General features: G+C 41.1%; 1 protein-coding gene across 1 annotated transcript in view; it reads right to left on the minus strand.

Moving 5' to 3' along the window:
• Window positions 1–21,882, minus strand: part of dnajc17 (DnaJ (Hsp40) homolog, subfamily C, member 17) — a 39,791-nt gene that overhangs the window by 16,587 nt on the left and 1,322 nt on the right. Inside the window, exons 2-10 of the mRNA XM_074691286.1 lie at window positions 13,719–13,788; window positions 12,147–12,205; window positions 11,954–12,041; window positions 11,548–11,624; window positions 9,896–10,019; window positions 9,094–9,143; window positions 7,448–7,525; window positions 5,594–5,674; window positions 4,848–4,967 (exon numbers count right to left, since the gene is read on the minus strand). Coding sequence (XP_074547387.1) covers window positions 4,848–4,967; window positions 5,594–5,674; window positions 7,448–7,525; window positions 9,094–9,143; window positions 9,896–10,019; window positions 11,548–11,624; window positions 11,954–12,041; window positions 12,147–12,205; window positions 13,719–13,788 — 747 coding nt within the window. The remainder of the gene's footprint in view (window positions 1–4,847; window positions 4,968–5,593; window positions 5,675–7,447; window positions 7,526–9,093; window positions 9,144–9,895; window positions 10,020–11,547; window positions 11,625–11,953; window positions 12,042–12,146; window positions 12,206–13,718; window positions 13,789–21,882) is intronic.

The following is a 21,882-nucleotide window of genomic DNA, read 5'->3' on the forward strand; positions in this document are numbered from 1 at the left end:
AAATGGCTGATGTGAGGAAAAAAGAGGAAGTAACTGAAGACAAATTATCTTGTCTTCACTGCACACACTGGCCGAGCTGTGAAGTAACACAATCACATCTGGAAACGCTTAACTTCCCCCAGAATTGAAATTTTGGTGTCATAAAAGTATCGTGAGGACCCCTGTCATCTCACTGAGAGGAGGAGCTCCTATGAGTTATTTATTTTGTCAAGTACACACTAAAACATCAGAGATGTTGTTTTGGCTAATAAAGAGGTGTCAGACACTGTAATTGCATCTTCCAGAAAGACTTTGAAGATACTTTTAAAATAAATTGCATGATTTCACATGGCTTCACAAACAGGAGGGCGGTTTGTGAAAATGATAGTCTTTATGTTGTCTGCTGCATGTCACAACATAATATCAAGTAACAGACAGTGAGGGCTAAACTAATCCACAGCTGATCGTCCCCCTCTTGACACCTGATGAATTGTGTGCATCTGGGTGGAACACAATAAACTCTGGACATACTCCTCTCATAGCAGGCGATTCATACAGTCTTTAATCATTAAAACCAAATCATGGATTTCAAGCCTCCCTGATTTTTAATGATGGGTTTCTTCTTTTGTATGACGCCCACTCCAAGCGCTCAGCGACAACTAAAGGCAGCACTCATTCCGTTATTACTATTCTGTGATTGGCCAACGACTTCTTGCTTTGTTGATAGATGCATACAGAATGGTGCTGGTCTCACTCCCAGAGGTCTGTCATCTTGAATCAAAGAGAGAGTCAGGCCAAAGGGGATAATGCCAACAGCACGGCCACAAACAGTGAATCTCCCAAAGACACAGGCTATTTTAGGTGAGAGGACACTTTTTAAGCTCATGAAAACTGTCTGACTGGAAAAACAATCCTAGAATAGCTGATCTGAAGCATGTGGTTTTTGTTGTGACAAGCATGCCATGACTCTTCAGCTCTGGATGGAGAAAACAGGCGTATAAGACTTAAATTTATATCCTTTACAACAGTCAATTTGCTAAGCTAAACTATGTAATAAACCATGAATCACAACACAGTGATTAATGCTGGCATTAAATCTGAGATGACACAAACTCCAGGCCTGCTAAAGACAAAACGGATGTTTAGACCGTCATTACCACATAAAGTCTGTCTAAGAGGTGGGATATGATTCATTATTTTGACTTTGTGTTACCATAAAGGCAACCACACACAGTGAATCATGTGCTGACGTACCAGCTATGTACGTTTCTCATTAAACAATGCACGAACTTTGTTTGAGCCATTAAAGAGGGGGTATTAGCCCTCAAACTGTTTTTACATTGATATTAAGTCACAATACCAGATGTTCATTCTGAGTGTATGTGACATGTATGTTGCCAGACCTCGTACATGTTCACATGTTTTAGAAATTCTTGAACCCATCTGTTAACTGTATGAAATGGTCTGTTCCAAAAAAATAAAAATAAAAAACTAGAAAAGCAGTCAGAGAGCAAAGCACCAACACTTTAGTCCTACTTTAATGTTATACTTCCTTTCAGCTGACTGTCTGCTACAATTTGGTGTTAGTTGCAGGTTTGTACAATAATTTGTTACCAGACAGTGTTGAAAATTATGATGACCCAGTACATATTTCATATTCCAGATCTTAGTATCCAGAATATTTCCAGGATCTGGATCGTACTTTTACATCTGTCAGAAATTATGGTGACCTTGTGTTGTATTGTTTTCCAAAGCAATCCGACCATTTATGGTGGAGTTATATACACATATGGTGAAAACAGCCCTATTTCACAATGAGGAAGAATCCTTTAAAAAAAATCCTGGATCTAGACGGTAATCCAGATCACCTCCAAAATTTAATCACTTCTTCTTTATCTCATTTTGAACATTTCCTGAAAATTTCATCAAGACCCGCTTGTTACTTTTTGAGTTATGGTGTTCACAGACAAACGGATAAACTCTCCCAAAAACATAACCTCCTTGGTGGAGGTAAAAACTGGATGCATAAGATCTCCACAAGATCCGAGACTTGAGACTGCTGCATTGATTAAGTTATCATTATCATTTAAAAATCTCTTCACTGATTTATGACAAGTTGGTGGTACAGGCCTAGAACACCAAGGTCTGAGAGAAAGGCCTCCTTAGAGCTGGCCAATCAAGGGAAAGGGGGAATGTGGTGCATGAAGCCTTAAAGAGACAGCAGCTAAAAGTATTTTCTTTTAGACAGAAGCTGAAATAAGGGTTTTCTAAACCACCTGTGTAAAAAAAGAAGGTAGCAGGGGGATGGAAAAAAAGACTAAAAAGAATCACAATACCCCCTCTTTAAACCTGAATTGAGCATTTCTTCTATGAACGTGCCATCTCTCAATCTCTCTATAAGAATGTTTATTATGTCAAAATGTAAAGAAACACTGAAGAACAGTCAGGAGAGGAAACTAGATCCTTTCCCAAATGAGAGGTCTGGATTACGTTGGGAGCGTGGGGAGCATTTCCTCACAGTGAGGAAGACATGACCCTTAGCCGTTATGAAATTTTTAATATCCATAGTGAGAAAACTGGGTGAATGCAGCAGGGGCCTAGTGTTAATCATGTCATATCAGCTTTCTGGACAAGCAGAGTTAATGCAGAAACAACAGTGCAACAGGTCACCTCTGTGTCTCTGTGTGAGAGTGATGACATTCACACACACTGAGCCACAGTTAGCATTACGAAAGTCTCAAACCTGGAGGGGAATCGTCAAGGTGGAATTGTAGCCTCCAATTTGTTAAGCCCTCCAAAAAAAAAAAAAGATTTACACACTTTAGCAAAGCAAAAGATGATTTATCAAAGGTAGGATGACATATAACCCTGACTCCATAAAAGATAAACTCTGCTCTATATTTCCACTAACAGCCCTTAAAAATAATGACACAATCAGAGTTAATATCTCTTTTCTCGACTGTCACACAGAGGAAATGGAAAGTAACATTGTCAAAATCACATTGAACAAATCTCTGTGAACTGTTCAGTATCTACTTGGGCTTCATACCAAACTCTAACATTCAGAAAGGCGGAGGGCCTGTTGAACTCTCCTCTTTGCTGTCATTTTGTTTGTTCTGCATTTTGTCCTTTTGTCAAATCAATGACGGAAATCTGTAAGATCCTTAAATGTCGCTTAACTAAAGTGGTAGCTGTCAGTAGAGTGTGGATCCTTGTCCTGTTTTCAGTTTAGCGTGTTATCCAGAAACCTGCAGAGGTTATTGACAATAAGAACCCTGAATTTTGTTTGTCTTTCACATTGGCCCTGAATCCATTTCTAAAGCCCAGCAGAGCTGGAACCGAAGCTGAGGCTGAAGTCATCCGTCTGTTTCCCTTAGCTCCCTGTAGTGAGACTCTCACTCTCTGAGCTCTGTGTTTGGACTGATGAGGTCAAAGGAGCAAATCCTCACCCAAGTGGCTCAGATGTGATTGCAGCTGGCCGGCGTGGGGGAGTGATGGAGAGGTAGACAACAGGAGAAGAATCTAATTTTTAGATTTTAGATAAAGACAGAGACAGAGAAGGACCTCCAAGGCTCTTGCTTCTTATTACCTCTAGCCAATTCTACTGACCCCAGGCCAGATGTGGAACAACATTACTAATATCTACACCAGTTAACCCATTATGTCATGTTTTTAGAAATATTCTTGCTGAGGGCTAATGCGAAAATTACCCGGCCAAAGTAATGTTTTTGTTCTCTGAGGCAGGGCCAAAAAAAGGGAAAAAAATGAAGCAATCAGTTTTGGATATCAGTAAGCTAAGACGGGTTACCATAATAACATTTAAAGAGATTAGTGTGACAAGTCCCAGTGTGCAGACTCAGGTCTCACATGCTAGCCTTGACATGGGGCCTTGAGACTCCGGACTGGGTTTAGGGGTGAAATGCCGTTCAGAAGCAGCTCTGGGGGCAGAGATAAGTAGACACAGAAAGTCTACTGATCTGTAATCCCTCACAGGTAAAGATCACAACACAGGAGAAGTCAATGGACACTGTAGGGGGAAAAACATTACTTCATACTAATCTAATGACCAGAAAGAAAAACTTTGTAGATTCTCAGTGGAAATAGCTGAAATGTGATTATCCTTGGACAGGAAAGGAGTAAATGTGTCTTTGGTGTATTCATGTGTGCTGACAGCGGAAGACAAAATATTGGGCGTGCAAAATCAATTAAAAAAATGGAGCTTACAATACAGACTACTGTGATGTCCAGATCACAACAGGAAACACATCAGAGAGGAGATGTTTTAAGATACTTTTTCTAAATAGAGCATTCCAGTTTCCTGCTTCAAACGTTTGGCCGGCAGAAAGTTCAGCTTTCAAGTTTCAAAGGAGAAAGAAAAATATTAAGACGCGACATCTCATCAATCAAAAAGGCAGATCTCCTGAAAATAAAGCTTCATTTTTCAACAACAATAAAGAGACATAATGATTTGGGCATTTATTCAGTTTTTCGTCCCAGTCTACCTTTATCACATGTTGCTTTGTGGATCCCAGCATTCCTGGGGTCTCCCAGGTCAGGCCCGTTAACAAGCAGCCAACCAGTGGCCTTGAGCTGGTGCCGGATCAGCATCACAACACTCCAAAGCAAATAAACTGAGGGTCACTTAACCAAACACATTGTTCTAGACTAGACGAGGGGAGTGCAGTATTTGCACCACTGATATGAAAATAAAACCTCAGAGGGTTTACATACCTCTTTTTCTGGGACAGTGTTTAGGCAACAGTATTTGTGTTGGAAGCTGTGCACATGAGAAGCTCTAGTAGTGTAGGGCTAACATGCTTGACATGCTTCATGGGAAGGTAAAAGGGAGCAACATGTTGTAAACATACCTGTGAAGACATGAACTGTCCTGGTTGAGCTGCTGTGGTGATAACCTCAGGTTGTCCTTCCAGCCAAGAAATCTTCAAGGGGTTTTCACTCAGGCCACTTTCATTCTTAACAGCAAGCTCCTAAAAATAAAACATCATCTGTTAGCAGATCTGATCATGTCTCTGCCATTGAGGAAAGAACTGTCTCTTTGTCCTGAAATCTGCATTATACGGGTGTTTCTGCAGGGCCCGTATGGTATAACAAACACGTGAAACACACATGCAAACAAAGCACAAAGGTGAATTATAACTGAGCCAACACCCAAAGCAAAACTTGGACGGATCCATGGCCAGGCAGAGACCGCAGAACCTGTGCCCAGATCCCAGCAGACAGGCAGACATGTTTGCTGGACGGAAACCACACGCCGTGGTGAGGAAGCCACAACATGAAAGTACAACATCACGACAAACAGCCTAAGGATCCAGACAATGTAGAACAATGGGTCCTTCCGTCCAGTGGTTCCCATCAGCACATAGATCTCCACACACCACAATGACAAAAACATTAGCTTTGGCCACAGAAACTGTCCCAAGGCATGCAAGTCTATAAGAGGTGTCATATTTAGTAAACTCAGCAGGTGACTGGACACAGCAGGACGTTTAAATGATAAACAAATGCTGTCTATGCAAATGTCTGCTTTGTCAAAGATTTTCATTGTTAGGCAAAAGGAAGAGGAACGCTGACTGGGGGACAGTGAGGTACTTACAGCTGCTCTCACGGTTGCAAATTCAACCACAGCACTTCCTTTCTTCTTACTGGAGACAATCAGGTTTAAAACATCTCCATACTAGAGGGAAGGAATCAGAGAATAAAAGAAAAAGGAGGAAGGGAGGAAAAGGAGACATGCAGAACATTCAAATTAGTATTTCCTTTCACAGTACAACTAATAAGCATGAAAACTCAAAGCATGTGCAGACTAAAAAAAATCAAAACAACAGGGAGAATAACAGACCTCTGGACCTTAGGTTAGGACTCAATATGTGTTTGATGACTGAAGCTAATCTTTAATGATTGGCTTTGTGTTTTTGGGAACTGGCAAAAAGAGTGTTACCCCCATGCCAGTTCTCAACGGAGACTCCTTGTGTAGTGGCAATATTTGGTAAACTGTATCTTTTGTGTGGAGACTTTAATTGGATGTTCCTCCCAGCCAACTCCTGCAGATCTGAACAGGGAGGGAAAGTTGGCTAAAGAGGGGAGCAAAGCAAAGAGTATTTCAGGCATTCCCTGATGTCTGTCCCAGAATGATGAGGAGAAGATGAGAAAGGCTAAGAACTCAGATGAGCAGCCATAAGGGTTTTTACTTATTATTCTTTTGAGAATCTTATGTTGTGAAAAGTAGCTTTCTGGGAACGGGAAAGTCCTGGAATGCTAATGATTACTACACTACTAAGCAAGCCAACAGTGACAAAGGAGACTCTCAAAAGGTCTCTGTTTCACAGAATATAAATGTATTAACATGCTTTTTTAAATTCTGTTGTATTTTCTTTAACGGCCAAAGTACACAGGTCCAAACACGTACGCATACAGAGACACATACTTGACTCACTTTCCCACACAGCAGAGGCTATTTCTTCTAGCCAAAACCATTAACTGTCACTCATTGGAGCCTGCCATCTAAAACAACATTTTTTTCCTGAAGTGTGTTCCCTCAAGTGAAAGATTTAAAAAGGACCAACACAGTGTTTATTTTGACACAGCCCTCCTGTCTGGGATCATACTGGCTAAGTTTATGCAGGGGAGAGAACTCTAACGCCTTTTCCGAACAGTTTGACGTCAGCGACTCTCGCCCCATTTCTCATTTCGGGGCCAACCTATGCCCCTTAAACAGCCCTTCTGACGCATCATTGCATAAGGTGGTTCTGGGTTGCATGAGAAGAGCACATTTCCAAATGCCTCCCTTGGCACTGCTTAATCACCTGGTAAGAGGGGCACAAACAATGGCGTGCATGGCTTTAAAAGGGCACTACAACATTGCCCTCAGCACTTTCACTGCAACAAAACTTAATGGGCCTTGTTTAAGGGGAAGAATAAAACAATCTACTGCGCTGATGTCATGCAGACCTCAAATATGGTCGGACTGTGCAGGCAGGTTCGTTACCATGGAGCTCTACTTTTGGACAGTGAGGTTAATGGGATTAATTTCTTTCTTTAAAGCGAATGTGCTAATTCTTATACAAGAGAAAATAAGACCCATTCAGCAAATTTATAGACATCATTTTAAAAATTATAAAAAAAATCCCTAAATTAGGACGTCTGTTTTTGATTAACTTAAAACTCCACATATTTGTTGCACATTGATAAAAAATGTCTACTAATCAAAAAGTCCTGTAAGCAGTCATTAGTTTACAACATTGGCTGTAATACGCCAATAAAGAAAGTTACATTGAGGGAAATGCTATAACAGTAGTCACAAGGAATAAATCAGTGTATTACCAAAATAAAAACAAAACCTAAAATAGAACATTATTGGAACATTTACCTGATAAACAGACCTACAGTTATATATGATTTCAATTAAAATTAATGGTCTTCTAACACTGTTGATTTCCAGAATGTGTACCTTTTGGAGAAGTCTCAAAAGAAGGTCTTGTGTGTAGCTTCCATTCGTCTCGTCATCTTTCCTACACTTCCACTTTAACTGTAATAAAAAGAAGAAAAGAAAGGAGAAGCATGAGGAGATTTAAGTATTTAAGAAGTGCATGATAATGTCCAATCATTAGAGCACAACTGATTAAAATCAGCTGATGGGGAGACAAAGCTTGCCACGCAGGCTTGGCCCTCAATATAACACAGGAGAAAAACATTGTTGAGCTGTGTGAACATCACCCAGGCACCACCTGTGAGACCTGCAGTCAATTTCCATTCATAACGAGGGTCCAGACAGCTAAAAGCAGAAGATTAGCACACTGAGCTCTGAACCAGTAAATCTCCAATGACTCACCTGCTAAACTAGCACTGCACCGATTACAGCAGAGCATCAGAAACTTAAGTGGTGAGACGTTACAAAGACGGGCAGTGCAACAGCAATCTGTAGGCAACGGGAAGACGGACAGTCGTCTCCTCTGTGTTGCGACCACATGGTCAACAAATGATTTTTTTGTCTTCACTTCATTCACCATGATTACCATTTTGCAATGTGTCAACCATTGCTTTGAAATTCAAGCTACAGCTGAAAGAGTTCTAAGAAAAGTGTCCCTAAAAGAACATTTTGTAATTTTATTTGTTTGGAGTCTATCACTACACACTTGTGTTACTTCTTGTATTCTTCACAGGAGATATTATGTAATTTCTCAGACTCAGTAGTAGTTACATGACCAGCACTAAGAGTTGACACCGCTCCAGCATTCTGCTCACTGTCAAGAGAAGGATTTCTGGGAATTTGCATGTCTTCACTGCCTCTTTTACCAACAATTACATTTAGAATTGTACTTTTTCCTGCCAAGAGCCTGTCTCCAGCACCCACCGATAATGTTCGTATCCATTAATCTTTAAAAAAAAAAAAAGATGTTTCTTGGCCTAATGTGATGTCAATGGTTTAAGAAAACAACCCTGACACATTGCTATGTGGTCTTGTGCCTGGTTTAAATAAATAAACAGATGAAAAATCATGGAAGTGGAGCCAAGCCTAATTATTTCAGCTGATTGTGAAGAAAAATGTATTTGGTATTGGTGAATAAAGCCTCTGAGATAAATCTAAACAGTAAATATTTCTTTTTAAATGACCTGTGATGCTGTCAGTCTTACTGCTGCTGTTTGTTTTTTTATACTGGATGCACAAATGTTAAATACACTTCTCTGCACTAGACAGCTATCAATTTCAGACTAGATTTAATGTCTAAACACATTAGCTAACATCCCAAGTGTCTGTTAATGTGCACAGGCTTGGCCGTTCCAGGAGGAAATATAATGAGCCTTCTCTTGGCGTAGTTACAGGTCTCCCGACGACGCCTTCTCCTGAGGAAAGGGCGTCAGAGCAGCCTGTTCGCTCAGCGGTCAGACGGCGTATGTGGTCTCCAAATAATGAATTACAAATGTTTAAAGTTCAATCAAAATCCCCAATGAGACTCTGCCTGCACTTTCACTCAAACGGAGCAGTTCCTCCCGGGCTCCTCTTCCTGTGCAAGTCCCCAGAAACTGCAGAACTCAACCCGGCTCAATCTTCCAGATCTCATCCCCTGACTAAAACCTCTTTGCTGGGAGACTTACCTTGAGTTTAGGGGACACACTGCTTTTAGAGCATCTCTGCACTCCTAAATCTGAGGAAGACAACACAAGGGAGGGATGAGACAATGCAGTTAAAAAACTAGAAAACAATAGCATTTAAGATAACGGTCATCGTGGGACCCTTGGAGATAGACCATGGATTGAAATGGGCTGTCACACACTTAATGTATGGCTCTAGCTTCAGTTTGATTGTCTGCAGATTGCCCCTCGAGACCTAACAGACAAAGTGCTGATCCAGAAGTGGGCTGCAGGGGCCTCACTCTGTACAAATAGTACCAGACTCAAAAGACATGCTGACTATGCAGCCGCAAAAAGAGGGCCAAGAATCAGTGTTTAACACTCAAACACTCAAACTTTCATAGTTTTATTATACAAGACTCTTATTTCTATGTCTCCAGAATGTAGCCTTTCATCTAAAATATTATCAAAAGGTTAAAAGTTTGATGGATAACCAGTGTGTGCATGACGCTTGGTATTCCTATGTAACTTTGCCAAGTTGTCTTCCCGCCTGGAGACTAAAATAGACTTCTTTACAGTGTTATAAAGCAGAGAAAAAATCAAATATGCTATGCAGTTATTGTTATGTGAATAATATTTGGTGAACCACAAGGGGGGCCTGGTGGCTGCTGTGGTTGGACTGACAGCATAATGGTAGGGAAACACAGGGGTTCACTCCGGCTTTCAGGATAGTAAAAAGGACTCACATTGGGTCAGACTGATTCATTCAGGCAGAACAGCACTGAGCTGAACTGTTTTGGTAAAGCTGGACTGGAAGCAGACATACTTCTCTGAGAGTAGCCTCCTGCTTGTTGCTGCTGCTGAGCCTCTCTTTCCCTCTGGATCTGCTCCCTGATGAGTCTCTGTTCCTCCTCAAGCTGTCTGGAGCCCTCCTCCCTCAGACGGGCGATCTGGTGGAAACAGACATATAGAAAAGTAAACACATCAACAGATGTACTGGTTTTCAGTGTCCCAAAATTATGCATCTTTTCTCCTTTTTATGAAATAAGCCATCGTGACTCTCCTGCACTGACTCTGGGAGACACACACAACCTGCTGGGGCAACTCCACCTCAAGATGAGACAGAGAATGGAACAGTGCCATCTAATGGTTTACTCCTTCCCTGTTTTGTGGCACTGGTCCACATATTGACATGCATTAAGCAGAGCACAAGTCATGACTCACAGTGGAAGCATGCACACAATTTTTATTTATCATTGGCTTTCTCAACAAAGTGCGTAAAGTCATGCAATATCACCTAATGGATTTACTGATAACTGTGATACGGCAGTGAAAAAAAGCCTTTCTGTTAAAGCCTTTGTTCCTGACCCAAGTCTTCAGAGAATTCAGACAAAAAGGGGAATTTGATAAAAAAATAAAATAAAATAAAAACAGAAAAGAAGCACCTGCATGTGCTTCATAGTTTACCAGATGCACTTTGATACCCAGTTGAGAAATAGAGTAAAGTAGAGTAGAGTAGGGTATGGTAGGGTAGGAAATGGTACAGTATGGTATGGTACAGTATGGTACAGTACAGTACCATACGGTAGCATAGTGTAGTATAGTATAGTGCAGTGCAGTGCCATGCCATGCAGTATAGTATAGTATGGTATGTTATAGTATAGAATGTAAAAGTATGGTTTGTTATAGTATTGTATGGTATTATATGGTCTAGTTTAGTCTAGTCTAGTCTAGTCAAGTCTAGTCTAGTCTAGTATAGCACAGTATAGTACAGTATGGTGCAGTATAGTATAATGCAGTGCAGTATAGTGTAGTACAGTATAAAACAGTATAGAATAGTGTAGTATAGTGTAGTATAGTATAGTACAATAAAGCACAGTATAGCATGCTATAGTATAGTATAGTATAGTATAGTATAGTATAGTATAGTATAGTATAGTATAGTATAGTATAGTATAGTATAGTATAGTATAGTATAGTATAGTATAGTATCATATAGTATCGTATAGTATAGTACAATACAGCACACTATAGCATGGTATAGCACGGTATAGTTTAGTACAGTACAGTACAGTACAATACAGTACAGTTCAGCACAGTATAGCATGGTATAGTATAGTATAATATAGTATAGTTTAGTACAGTACAGTACAGTACAGTACAGTATAAAACGGTATCGTATAGTATAGTATAGTATAGTATAGTATAGTATAGTATAGTATAGTATAGTATAGTATAGAACAGTACAGTACAGTACAGTTTAAAACAGTATAGTATAGTATAGTATAGTATAGTATAGTATAGTATAGTATAGTATAGTATAGTATAGTATAGTATAGTATAGTATTGTATAGTATAGTATAGCACTGTACAGTAAAGCACAATGTTTATGTGGATCTGCTAGATCTTGTCCTGGCAGGGTTAGGTACTGTAATATCACTCATGTGGTTTCTTTTGATCATTGATTGATCGTCTTACCTCCTCTTCAAGTGTACGTGTGATTTGCACCTCCTCCTGGGTTTGAGATTCTGCAAGTCGTTCTCTGGCTTCCAAGTCTGTAAAGGCAACGTGCAGCAGCAGCAAGTCTGTAGTTAGAAGTCTGCATAGCCTTCATGGAGTCATTTTACATAAGGTGACTGTATATAACAGTTAAAAAAATATTTAAGCTAGGAATACACAATACAATGAATATAACATCAGTACTGGACTAAAAAAGCTGTACAGCTCATTATTGAAATGAAAATGCTCACCAATTTGTGTGACAGGAGACACATTATAGAACATTTTCAATTTTAAACAATCTTGGAAAAAACAGTTGATTAGTATCATATTAAAAATCAAATGTAAGCTCCTTATATGACTATTAGAATTCAAAGTATCTCACCTAGTTTGATTTTCTTCCTCTTGTCATCTAGTTTCCTGTGTCTTTCTTCTGCTTGTTTCTTGGCAGCACAAATCTTATCATAGGCAGCCTGAAAAACAGCATGAGACAGCAGGATGGATTGTTTTTGTCAGGTTGTGTGTGTATTTGTGTCTCAGTTTATTATGACATGTCTGCAGGCATTAGTGATTTTTACCTTGGCAGCAGCATCAGTTAACACTTCAAGAGCCTGGGACAGTTGGTGGAAGAGCTCAGCTGGAAGAAAGAGGCGGTAAAGTGAGAAAGCAAGAAATTTTGCTGCTGAATGCACATTAAGGACTATTCATTATGCGTGTTTTATGTTATGGCTTTAGGAAACAATGTTTTCTGTGCAGAATGGCTTTCAAAAAAGGTAACTATTTCATAAATATATGAAACAGAACTGTCAATTTGACCCCTGATGCAAACGATTTAGAGGAAAAAGAGATCTTGGAGCCGAGACAATGAAGAAAGCATGATGTTTGCTGAGAAGCTGTGCCAAAAGAAGCATTGTGTGATTGGCACGATGTCTTCCAGATCAAGTTGGGCGATGGAACTGAGACAAACTGAGACAGTTTATTCATTTAAAAGGTGCTGAAAGTCTTACGAAACCCGTTTCCTCTGATAAATGTGCTCCATCTCCCAATCAGAGCATCTCGAGGGACCACTGTTGCTATTACCACTGTCATGAATCAGACAAAAATGCATACAGGGAGTCTACAATCCAATCCCATCACACAAGTATCGCACTGGTGCACTAAACTGGCCAGGTTTAATCATTCACTTATGGGAGGCCAAGCGGACAGATAGAGTTACTCCCTGCGGGGACTGGCAGTGCTCACTAACAGGAGGCTTTGGAGATCCTGCTGCCAGCAGAGGCACTCAAGTTACCTACACGCAAATAATGGTCTGGAATGAAATCTGACTGAGGGGACCTGCCATACCCACCGGGCAGCTCAGAGTGTCACAACATGGGGGGCTGAGCAGGAATAGCAGAATCTTCGGTCAGGGAGGAATCATGACCCTCCAGTCACCTCTTACATGCAAACAAGCTTCCCCTGAGGAGCAGGGAGTCCTAAGACTTACTCCGCTCTCGTGCGATACAGCCCAAGTCTGTCCATGTGCGGGTTCAAGTGTTGAGGCCCTCCAAACCACTTGGTTTCCATTTCTGGGAAACCGACCCCCTGCTTTTGTGTTATCCCTCTCAACCCCTGAAACCCCACCAATTTCCCATTTTTTTCCCCCTGACATAATCAGGAATTGTCTAAACCCTCCAGAAACCACAGAAACCTCACTTAAAACATGCCTTGTGATCAGTCTTTTGTCCAAGGTGCCTTTTTTTCCTCTCTCTTGTTGAAAAGCTACATTAAGATTTCCTAGTCTAATTGTTGACATGGTGGTTGGCGACATCCCAAGGAAGGTCTCGTAAAAACCGAGGAGCGTGGAAACTCTGGTGGTGCTGGTTGTGTTTGGCTGGTGCTGCCCGGCTAGAAAGCCAGCGGGAGAGTGGGGAGCTGGTTAGGCTTCATACAGAGTTCACAGGCTCGGCTGTCACTACATCTACACCAAAGCATTTATTCTGAGCTGAAGCTGGATGGATGCTGGATCAGATGGCACATCCTAATCCTTCTGTAAACACTGCAGAAATTAAATTAGCAAATAATGAACTTTGATCTATTTCTGCTGTGACTGGCGGAGGTCTGTGCTTTCGATGGATTGTGGTTGAAGATTAAAAATCGCATTCACTCACCTGCTTTTGGGTTGTCTGGATTCTTGTCTGGATGGCATGTCAAGGCTTTCTGTCGATAAGCTTTCTTGATCTGGAAGAAAATCAAAGAGAACCCCTTAAGTTATGCCGTGTGGATACTGTGATTAGGACAAAGAGACGTCTAATCATCTTCTGAAGCAAAGACCCTGGCCATGTGAAGGTTAAATTCTTACTGTGTACCGTCCTTGGCCCAGAAAACCAAAGTCTGAGTAACCAGTGATGGTCCCATTGAGATAATGGCCCTAATGGTAACAGTCTGACATGAAAGCACTAGGGCTAAAATGTGGTGTGCATTTAAATGAGAATCAGGTATTGTAGCGTTTGGATGAAATCAACACCTGAGTCGATCCTCTGTTTTGTGTTCTTTTGACATGTTGTTAATGGAATCTAACCACTCTGCGCAGTGAATTACCCACGCAAGAATACAAAACCCTTCTCAGGCCAGCTGCCAGGTTCTAAGATAAATGTAGCCCGAGTTGAAGCCCAGCTTCAGTTCATCTTTATTCAAACTAAAAAAAAAGTTACAATAACATACACAAACAGAGTGCCATTGTCTGTAACAAATCTGAGAAGGCAGCTATTAATATTTTAGGCTGGTCGCCAGAACTTTCAAGGGGGGGTTCAGAGAACCAAAGTGGAAAAACGAAACAATACTTCAGAGTACTGTAATGTCAGATGAGGTTTTAGTTATGGCTGGTTTTTTAACTCCAGGTCACTGCTTGGAATGTTAACCATTCATTGGTCCTTCAAGGGACCAGTTAATGACAAGGTGGTTTTCATTAGATCTGTGCTCCTCTGGAGAAAAGCAGGAAAACTTTCCGTGGAGACCAGAGGGGGCTGCGGAGGGAAGTGAAACTGCTTCACACACACACACTCATATATATGTATTGCATGCTAAGGATTTGGCACATAAATCCCCCATACATCCAGGCTGAGACAAAAACACACATACCGACATACTCTTTCTCACCAGCCTTAATCAGCCGTGCCAATGTGCTGCATGTTTTCACATACCCCCCAGACACAAATCAATCCCCTTGCCAGTGTGCTATGGGCCACAGAAATTGGGAGCTCCTTTTGTGATGTCTGGGAAACGTTTGCATTGGACGCCTTGTCCTCTGGCATACACATTTCCCTGTGTGTTGTTTTGCACAATTTTATCTCCATAAGGCACGCCAAAACATACAAAGCTAACGTTTAACTGGGAGAAAAACAAAACACAACTCTGAGGGAACTGAGCAGTGGTGTAATCCATCAGTGTCCAAGTATTCTTAACAGCAGCTCCAATAAGTGTCCATAACAGTCAACTTGGACACATTGGGCAGGATGCCATTTGTCCGGGCTAGAAAGTGAAGGCCTCCACATAATTATATGAAAGAAAGAAACCTCCAGTGAGTCCTCTGGAGATTATCATGGCTCAGACAGCTCTTAAATGTCACCAGTCCTTTTTTCTATCTCTTGGTCAACATCAGATTTTTTTTCTCATTATAGCTCCAACAGTAAATGAGAAGGTGGTTCATTGAGAGGGCTTTGGGAGACTAGACTTCATTAAGAGATATTTAGTCTGGCTGCTTGGCACACAGAGCCTTCCTACAGATCAAGACTGACACACAGGGCAGTGGACTGGTGCCAAACACATATGCTTGCTGTTTGCCAAACCCTTCTTCCTCTTTTAGCCTCCCTTCGTCTGTTTTCCTTTTTCTTTTTCTGTGTTTGTTGTCCTTGATTCGTCCGGTTCTTGACAGGGGCTTCTGGTGAGATCAAGGAATAACAACAAGAAGTTCGAAGGCATTTTTATACTCAACCGTCCACAGGTTTGAAGTTGGGCAAAACTTTTTCCCTGTCTCTAAAATAAGAGATTAAGAAATTTTAGAGAGAGTGAAGGAGTTTCCCAAAGAATAAATGTCAACTTTTACAGGGATAATCCTACTCAATCTTCACTTCTGGGCTTCTGTGCATGTGTGTCAGTGTCTGGGTCTGCCTCGAACCCACGCCTCAACCTGTTTGTTGATGTTTTGGTTGTATCAGGACGTTTCTGGGCAGAGAGTAAGCGTGGCTGACCTCAGACATTCACAGAACGCACAGTCTGAAGTGACTTTGCGTGTTGTTTAGCAAGTAGAAGAAGCTATCCCAAACGGCTAGATACTGGACATAGCATGGATCAAGAAAAACAACCAAAGTGAAACAGATAAAAACAAACAGATAAAGCTTTTTCTAAATGAGGGTGAAGCTTGGCTTCACTTTCACTCTGTTTCAGGCACTTGGAGAGCAGCTCAGGAAAAGGGACACGAGTTGGCTTTCAGCTAAGCAGGTATGTGCCAAATAACCCAATGATTAGCTTGAGCTGTCATGCCAAGTCCAGTGCAGTGAACTCGAGTCTCCCTCACGTAGAAACACAATGTTGCCGGTGGTTGATAGGCTAGTGAATATATTCACATAGTCACATAGTCACAAAGTCTGAGGCTGTGGGTTGGTGCTGCTGCTGGCACTGAGCCAAGGAGGTGGAGCCCAGTTTTAATTTGGGTTTACTAACAAGTAACGAAAATCCCTGCATAATCTACCTTTAAGTGTAAATAAAAACTGTTTTTCTGCTGTATTCCCACTTCAAAGAAAATAGAAATCTGTCTAAATGACTTTTTCTTGGCTTTTGAAGTCAGCCTTGAGGAACAGCAGTTTTGCACCATTTGCTTCAAAGCCTAATACAAGTAGGGATGGGTACCAAATTAGGTACTTTTATTGGTACCGACTGAATACTATCGTTTTACCATGTACAGAGTCACATAATATCAAACAGTACCATCATGTTTAGGTACCTAAACACATCCTTGTGACTGTTCGGGAATGAAAGAGTAGATTTTCCATGTTTGACTTGACACATTATTGTAAATTTATATTTTGAGAAATAAATATGTTAAATTGAAAAACTTTGAGATTTCCTTATTAAAATACATATATATTTATTTCCACATAAATACACACAAAAATACCAAAAATTGGTACCATTGAGCACTGATAACGATTGCCAGGTACCTGGAATCAGCACTGTATTATTTAAAATGTGAAAAGTACCCATCCCTAAAAACTAGTATATTCAGCAAGAGAAAGGGATCAAACACAACAAATGCTCAAGAAGGCAAAAAAAAGAGAAGAGATTCAGAAAAGAAAGCAGTGATGTTTTCAGCCATGGGCTTCTGTTTCAATATCATATAATGGAGTGAACTAACTCTTCCTATGGCCCTTTCAGAGCCCAAGTGTGTGTCCTCAGATCACACTCACTTCACTTTTCATGTTCTTCATCACCTCCAGTCAGCTGAAAAGATAAACATGTCCTCACATCTGTGTTAAACACCCAGATGTTTGATGGCGTCAGAACAAAAACCTAACCCGTTGAGCTGTGTGATGAGTACACCCTGTCCTCACTGATGCTCCTCTGGTGCAGCCACCACGGTTCAAGTCTTTACCTCACCAAGTTAAGTTAAAGGCTAAGTGAGCACACAAACCACTTTGCAGTTTGTTTAATTATCCAACTTTCCTCTTAGTTTTTTTCCTCCATCTTCTCCTCCTCTTTCTTTTCCTTTTAACTTCCTCTAGCATCCTTCACGATATCTTGTCTCTCCTGAGCCTCTGGTGCTGTTCTGATAAATAATACATGATTACTCCCATCAATGCCCTAACACGCAAGCCTTAATTGAAGCTGGAAGACCCTGAAGCCCTTTGGTCTTGCAAACTAGAAGTCACAGCAGGCCAACTTTTAAAAAGGTTAGCACATGTGTGGATGGGAGTTCTCGGATCGAGTGGCATCTTCTTCAAGGACTAATTCAGTCAATTAGTGTGCAGTGAACCTTTTTCAGTTCACCAAGAACTTTTAGGGTCAGCTCTTAGATCAAGAAGTCTTAGGCTAAAACCAAATGCTGTACTAGATTTGCAGATGAGATATATGTGCGTGTTTTTCTATCTGTTTCATTTTATATTTATCATGATTATCACATGCATATTTTCAGAGTCCCTTACATGAGACAAACTCAACAGCTGAAACCTCAGTGACTTCCCATGCTTTTATTTACAGAGGGAGGAACAAAGAAATCTGTGAAAGACCCCAATCTTGTAGCAGACGGCCAACAGTAGCCCAACAGTTAGTCGCTGGTAAAACCAGACTATGTGCGCCTCCCTGATCCCAGCCTGCCGCAGATTTAACTGCATGCCCACATCTTGTCTTCATTACACCAGTCTTTGGTGCCAATTATAGTTGACAAAACTGGTTCTGGTGTAAACGCAGAGCAGCCTGATTGGCCCCTAGCCCTATGTAGCTGATTAGCTGCCTGATCTGCCATGGGCCCATCCTCCTTAATTACAATGTTCGGCTATTTGCAGGACATTATCAGCTGGAGGAGAATAAGTACAGGCACGACAGGGAGAAGGGAGGACAGAGACAAGGGGGACAATGCTGAGAGAAGAAGCTGAAAGTAGAAAAACTTGAAAGTGAAAGTGAAGGAAAGTGGTGAGCGGCTTTGACTGACTTTTCCTGCATTAGTGTGCTTCTGAACATAACCATGGCTTTTCTTGACCAAGTGGCAATCTCCAGTGTTAAAAGAAGCCAACATAGAAGTGTTAGAATCAACAATGTTGGCCTAAATGTTTTTGAATATAGCTGGGTTACACCTTTTTATAATTAGGCATCATTTGGGTCAGGGTTCACTGTAGCTATGACAGGAGGCATCTTACAGGTCAACAGAAAGTTGGGTGAAGCAAGCATTTCCATTAAGGCAACCATCACCATTGGCAGAAACCAACAGGTGACATAATAACATCATAACTGAAACTACAGCAGGGATTCAGACTAACATATTGTATTAGTTGCAAAGGCGCACCTAACTTTTTTAAGGCATCAGCTCAAAATCTAGGTGCACCCAATTTTTTTATTCATTATGCTTACTTTAGATAAACCCGGACAGTAGCAATAAAAGAAAAGTTTCCTTCGCAACTCACGGGAATAGAGTTATTGGCACAAGTTACAGGATTCTCCAAACCTTCACACATCTAGAGACCGTACACTTGATAACAAAAGACTGATTGCACAAGATCTCTCTCTACTGATCTTAACGTGTGTGGTCTGCACTCCAGAGCACACCACACACTATAAGATTCTTTGGCAGGGTATCAGCTTCTTCACACTCAATATTCCAAATCTACTGAAGCAAAACGTGACTTTGATGTAAATAAAAAAGGCAGACAATGGGTGAAGCAATGATAGTTGTTTTTGGCCTCTTAAATTCAAAAATAACACACAAAAAAAGAGAAACAATTATGGGAAAAGTTACAGAGATGGCAGGAATGTGGTTTGTATGCATTACAGTGCAAGTTGGTGGTGAGTAAAGTCGTCACAAGTGTTACAGATAAATTTCTTACTGTCGTTTACGCGACAACGGTTTTAGGCTGAAACGCAAAAATTTTGTTGCATTTCAGCCTCACATTTACACAGACACAGCGTTTCAGTCGACCTTAAACGCAAAATTTTGAAAACGGCCTCCAGAGTGGGATTTTTCTGAAACTCTGCCGACACCGTTGCCGTGTAAACAGTAAGCCTACGTTTTCAGTGGAAACGCCGACTTCACACTCCGCCTTGTGCGAGCACATACAACAGGACAACAGTACTGTTGTTACGATCGTCGCAAACTACAGTGCCGTGCTTGTGCTCCTCAATCTGCTGTATCTGCTGACTGTCTTTCAACAAAATGTACATCTGTTACTGCACTTTTGCACACCAGATGATCGGCTCACTCTTCTTCGGTGGAGATCTCCCTGAAGCTGCTTCTGGACAAGACAGTTGTAGCACCACCTGCAGGCCTGGCATGCTTGCTACAGTGTTTTCAGTCCCTCAGCGTTTCCAAGTAAACGCAGATTTTTTTTCATTGCGTTTTCATTGCATTTTAGCATTTTCAGATGAAAAGTTTTCGTGTAAACGGGGCCTCAAAGGCCTTTGGAGCAGCTACGACTGAACAAAATCACTCTTAACACACCCCACACCACAGGACAATCAGACACTATGGGATTTGCAGACATCAGACAAATGGGCCTTTCCATGCTTTGATCGCAAAGGGGAGATCGGGACAAAATCACCCTGATAATCCTGTTGCATGTACCCGCCTTTAGTTGATGACACCTATCTTCTAACAATGGTAAATGATCAGAGTAAGTGCAGAAAAATGTTCTCCTCTTTGTGTCTCATGTGCACGCATCAGGTCAGAACTCCACTGTGCACAATGCAGTGAGCTGAGAGAACTGTAATACGACTTCGAGCAGAAAGTGACCATATCACTGTTTTCACCTGGGCAGTGTCAGTGCCACCTGTGTGACCTAGAAAAAAATGATTAGTCGCCCTCTGGAGCCTGTAGAGCCATGCCTTATGCAGTCTATGATTTTGTCTATTCTAATTTACATTAATAACTTTTAACAAGGTGGTAATGAGACACATTGTGTTATCATTGTAATACACGTTGGACACCACATAAAAGTCTCAAAGCAAGTTAAGAAAAAATATTTTGATCAGTTTTTCGTCTTCATTTAATGTGATGAACAACTTTAAATTCCCTGTTTCAGTGTAGTGAAATCACCTGTTTGGATGCTCTAACTGGAAGTAAACACACTGCAACACATTAAGTGCACTTAAATTTAAGTAGCTGAAAAAACCACAGGAACATTTGTGTGGTCTTGGCTGTTGAGTATTTTACCAACAAATCTGTGGTAGGTAAAAAAACACGCAATGAGGTAAGAAATTTCCGAATCCTGCTGATATGCATGTGTACATCTCTGTCGAAATAGGCCTGCCTTCAGCTAGGCTCCCCAGGCACGATGAAAAAATGAAGAAAAGACATGAAATCATGGGCTCTAGCATGCAAGCTTTCAAGAATACTGTCAGTCAGCCAAGCTCCAAATATGGTCAGAACGGTGATAACACAGTAAGCTGCTCGATAAGATGACAATCAATGCAGAATGCAAACCTCCCTGTGTTGAAGCGATGTTTTACAAGCCGTGGCTTAGCCCACATTAACAGGCTCTTGGATGAGCCTTTTCCCCTCGCTCTGTGATAAACAACATGTCTGAAAGTGGTGGTCGAGCAGCGGTCAAAACAATTGGGATAAGTAGCCTGTCTGATGACATCTGTCTTCACACGATTGATTTTTAGGCCCTGCAGACTCAATTCTCTCTACACACACACACACAGCCTCACTATCATTTCAACCATCAGCAGACCTCACAGAACCAGCCGCCTGCATTATGGAGCCTCCATTCTACCCCAGCCACAACCACAACTTCCTCCAGGATTATCCTCTGAGGAGGACAGGACTTTGAAATCCAATTAAGAAATTAACTTCTTCCCTCATTTTGGCTGCAATTTTAATTTCCCATCAAGCCTGTGGATTTAAGATGCTGGAAGTTATGAGGAGAGGTGGTCGCAGGGGAAGGTTGGATGCAGGACATCATGTTCAAATGCACAGGGCTGGGAAAAGAAGAAGAGCGTATGTGAAAATTCCCAGAGTTGATTTTGTAACTCATAAAAGCAAAATGACCCTCACTCAATCAACAACCCAAAGCGTATTAACAAATCGGACCGTTTACAACTAGGCTTTTTATGGTATACTTTATATATTACAAGGGATGTCTTGGTTAACATTTTTTTATTACTTCCGATCTGATCCAATTTTTCCATTATATGTCTTGCCGATACTGATTCGATACCTTTCTCTGATAAACCCCACACTTTATCGGGTGATTCCGTTGTAAATGACTAAGCATATTTGTTTTATCAAAGTGAGCCCTGTTGGTACCTCCTGTTTTACTATCATTGCTTTCCAAAGAGAAGTAGTCCTACACAGCGGAAATGTTTGCAACGTGGTTTGATTTACAGCAGCTTTAAAGCGTGACAGTGCTAAATAACACATGAAAACTGGATCGGTCCCGATCACGTGACGAAATCTGATACTATTCAATCCTCCAAAAGTAGCCATATCAGGCACCAATGCCGATTACTGTGTCTGAGGTTGAGACATCCCTATATGTTACCACTCCTAGCTTGTAAAGAATTAGTTGTAAAGGTCAGTTATATCACCCTGATTCCCAAAAAGTAGCAGATTCCAATAGTTTGCAA

Source organism: Halichoeres trimaculatus, unplaced genomic scaffold (assembly GCF_033239565.1).
Source record: "Halichoeres trimaculatus isolate MK-OKI-2021-1 unplaced genomic scaffold, fHalTri1.1 fHalTri1_scaffold_17, whole genome shotgun sequence".
In the NCBI taxonomy this organism is placed as follows: Eukaryota; Metazoa; Chordata; class Actinopteri; order Labriformes; family Labridae; genus Halichoeres; species Halichoeres trimaculatus.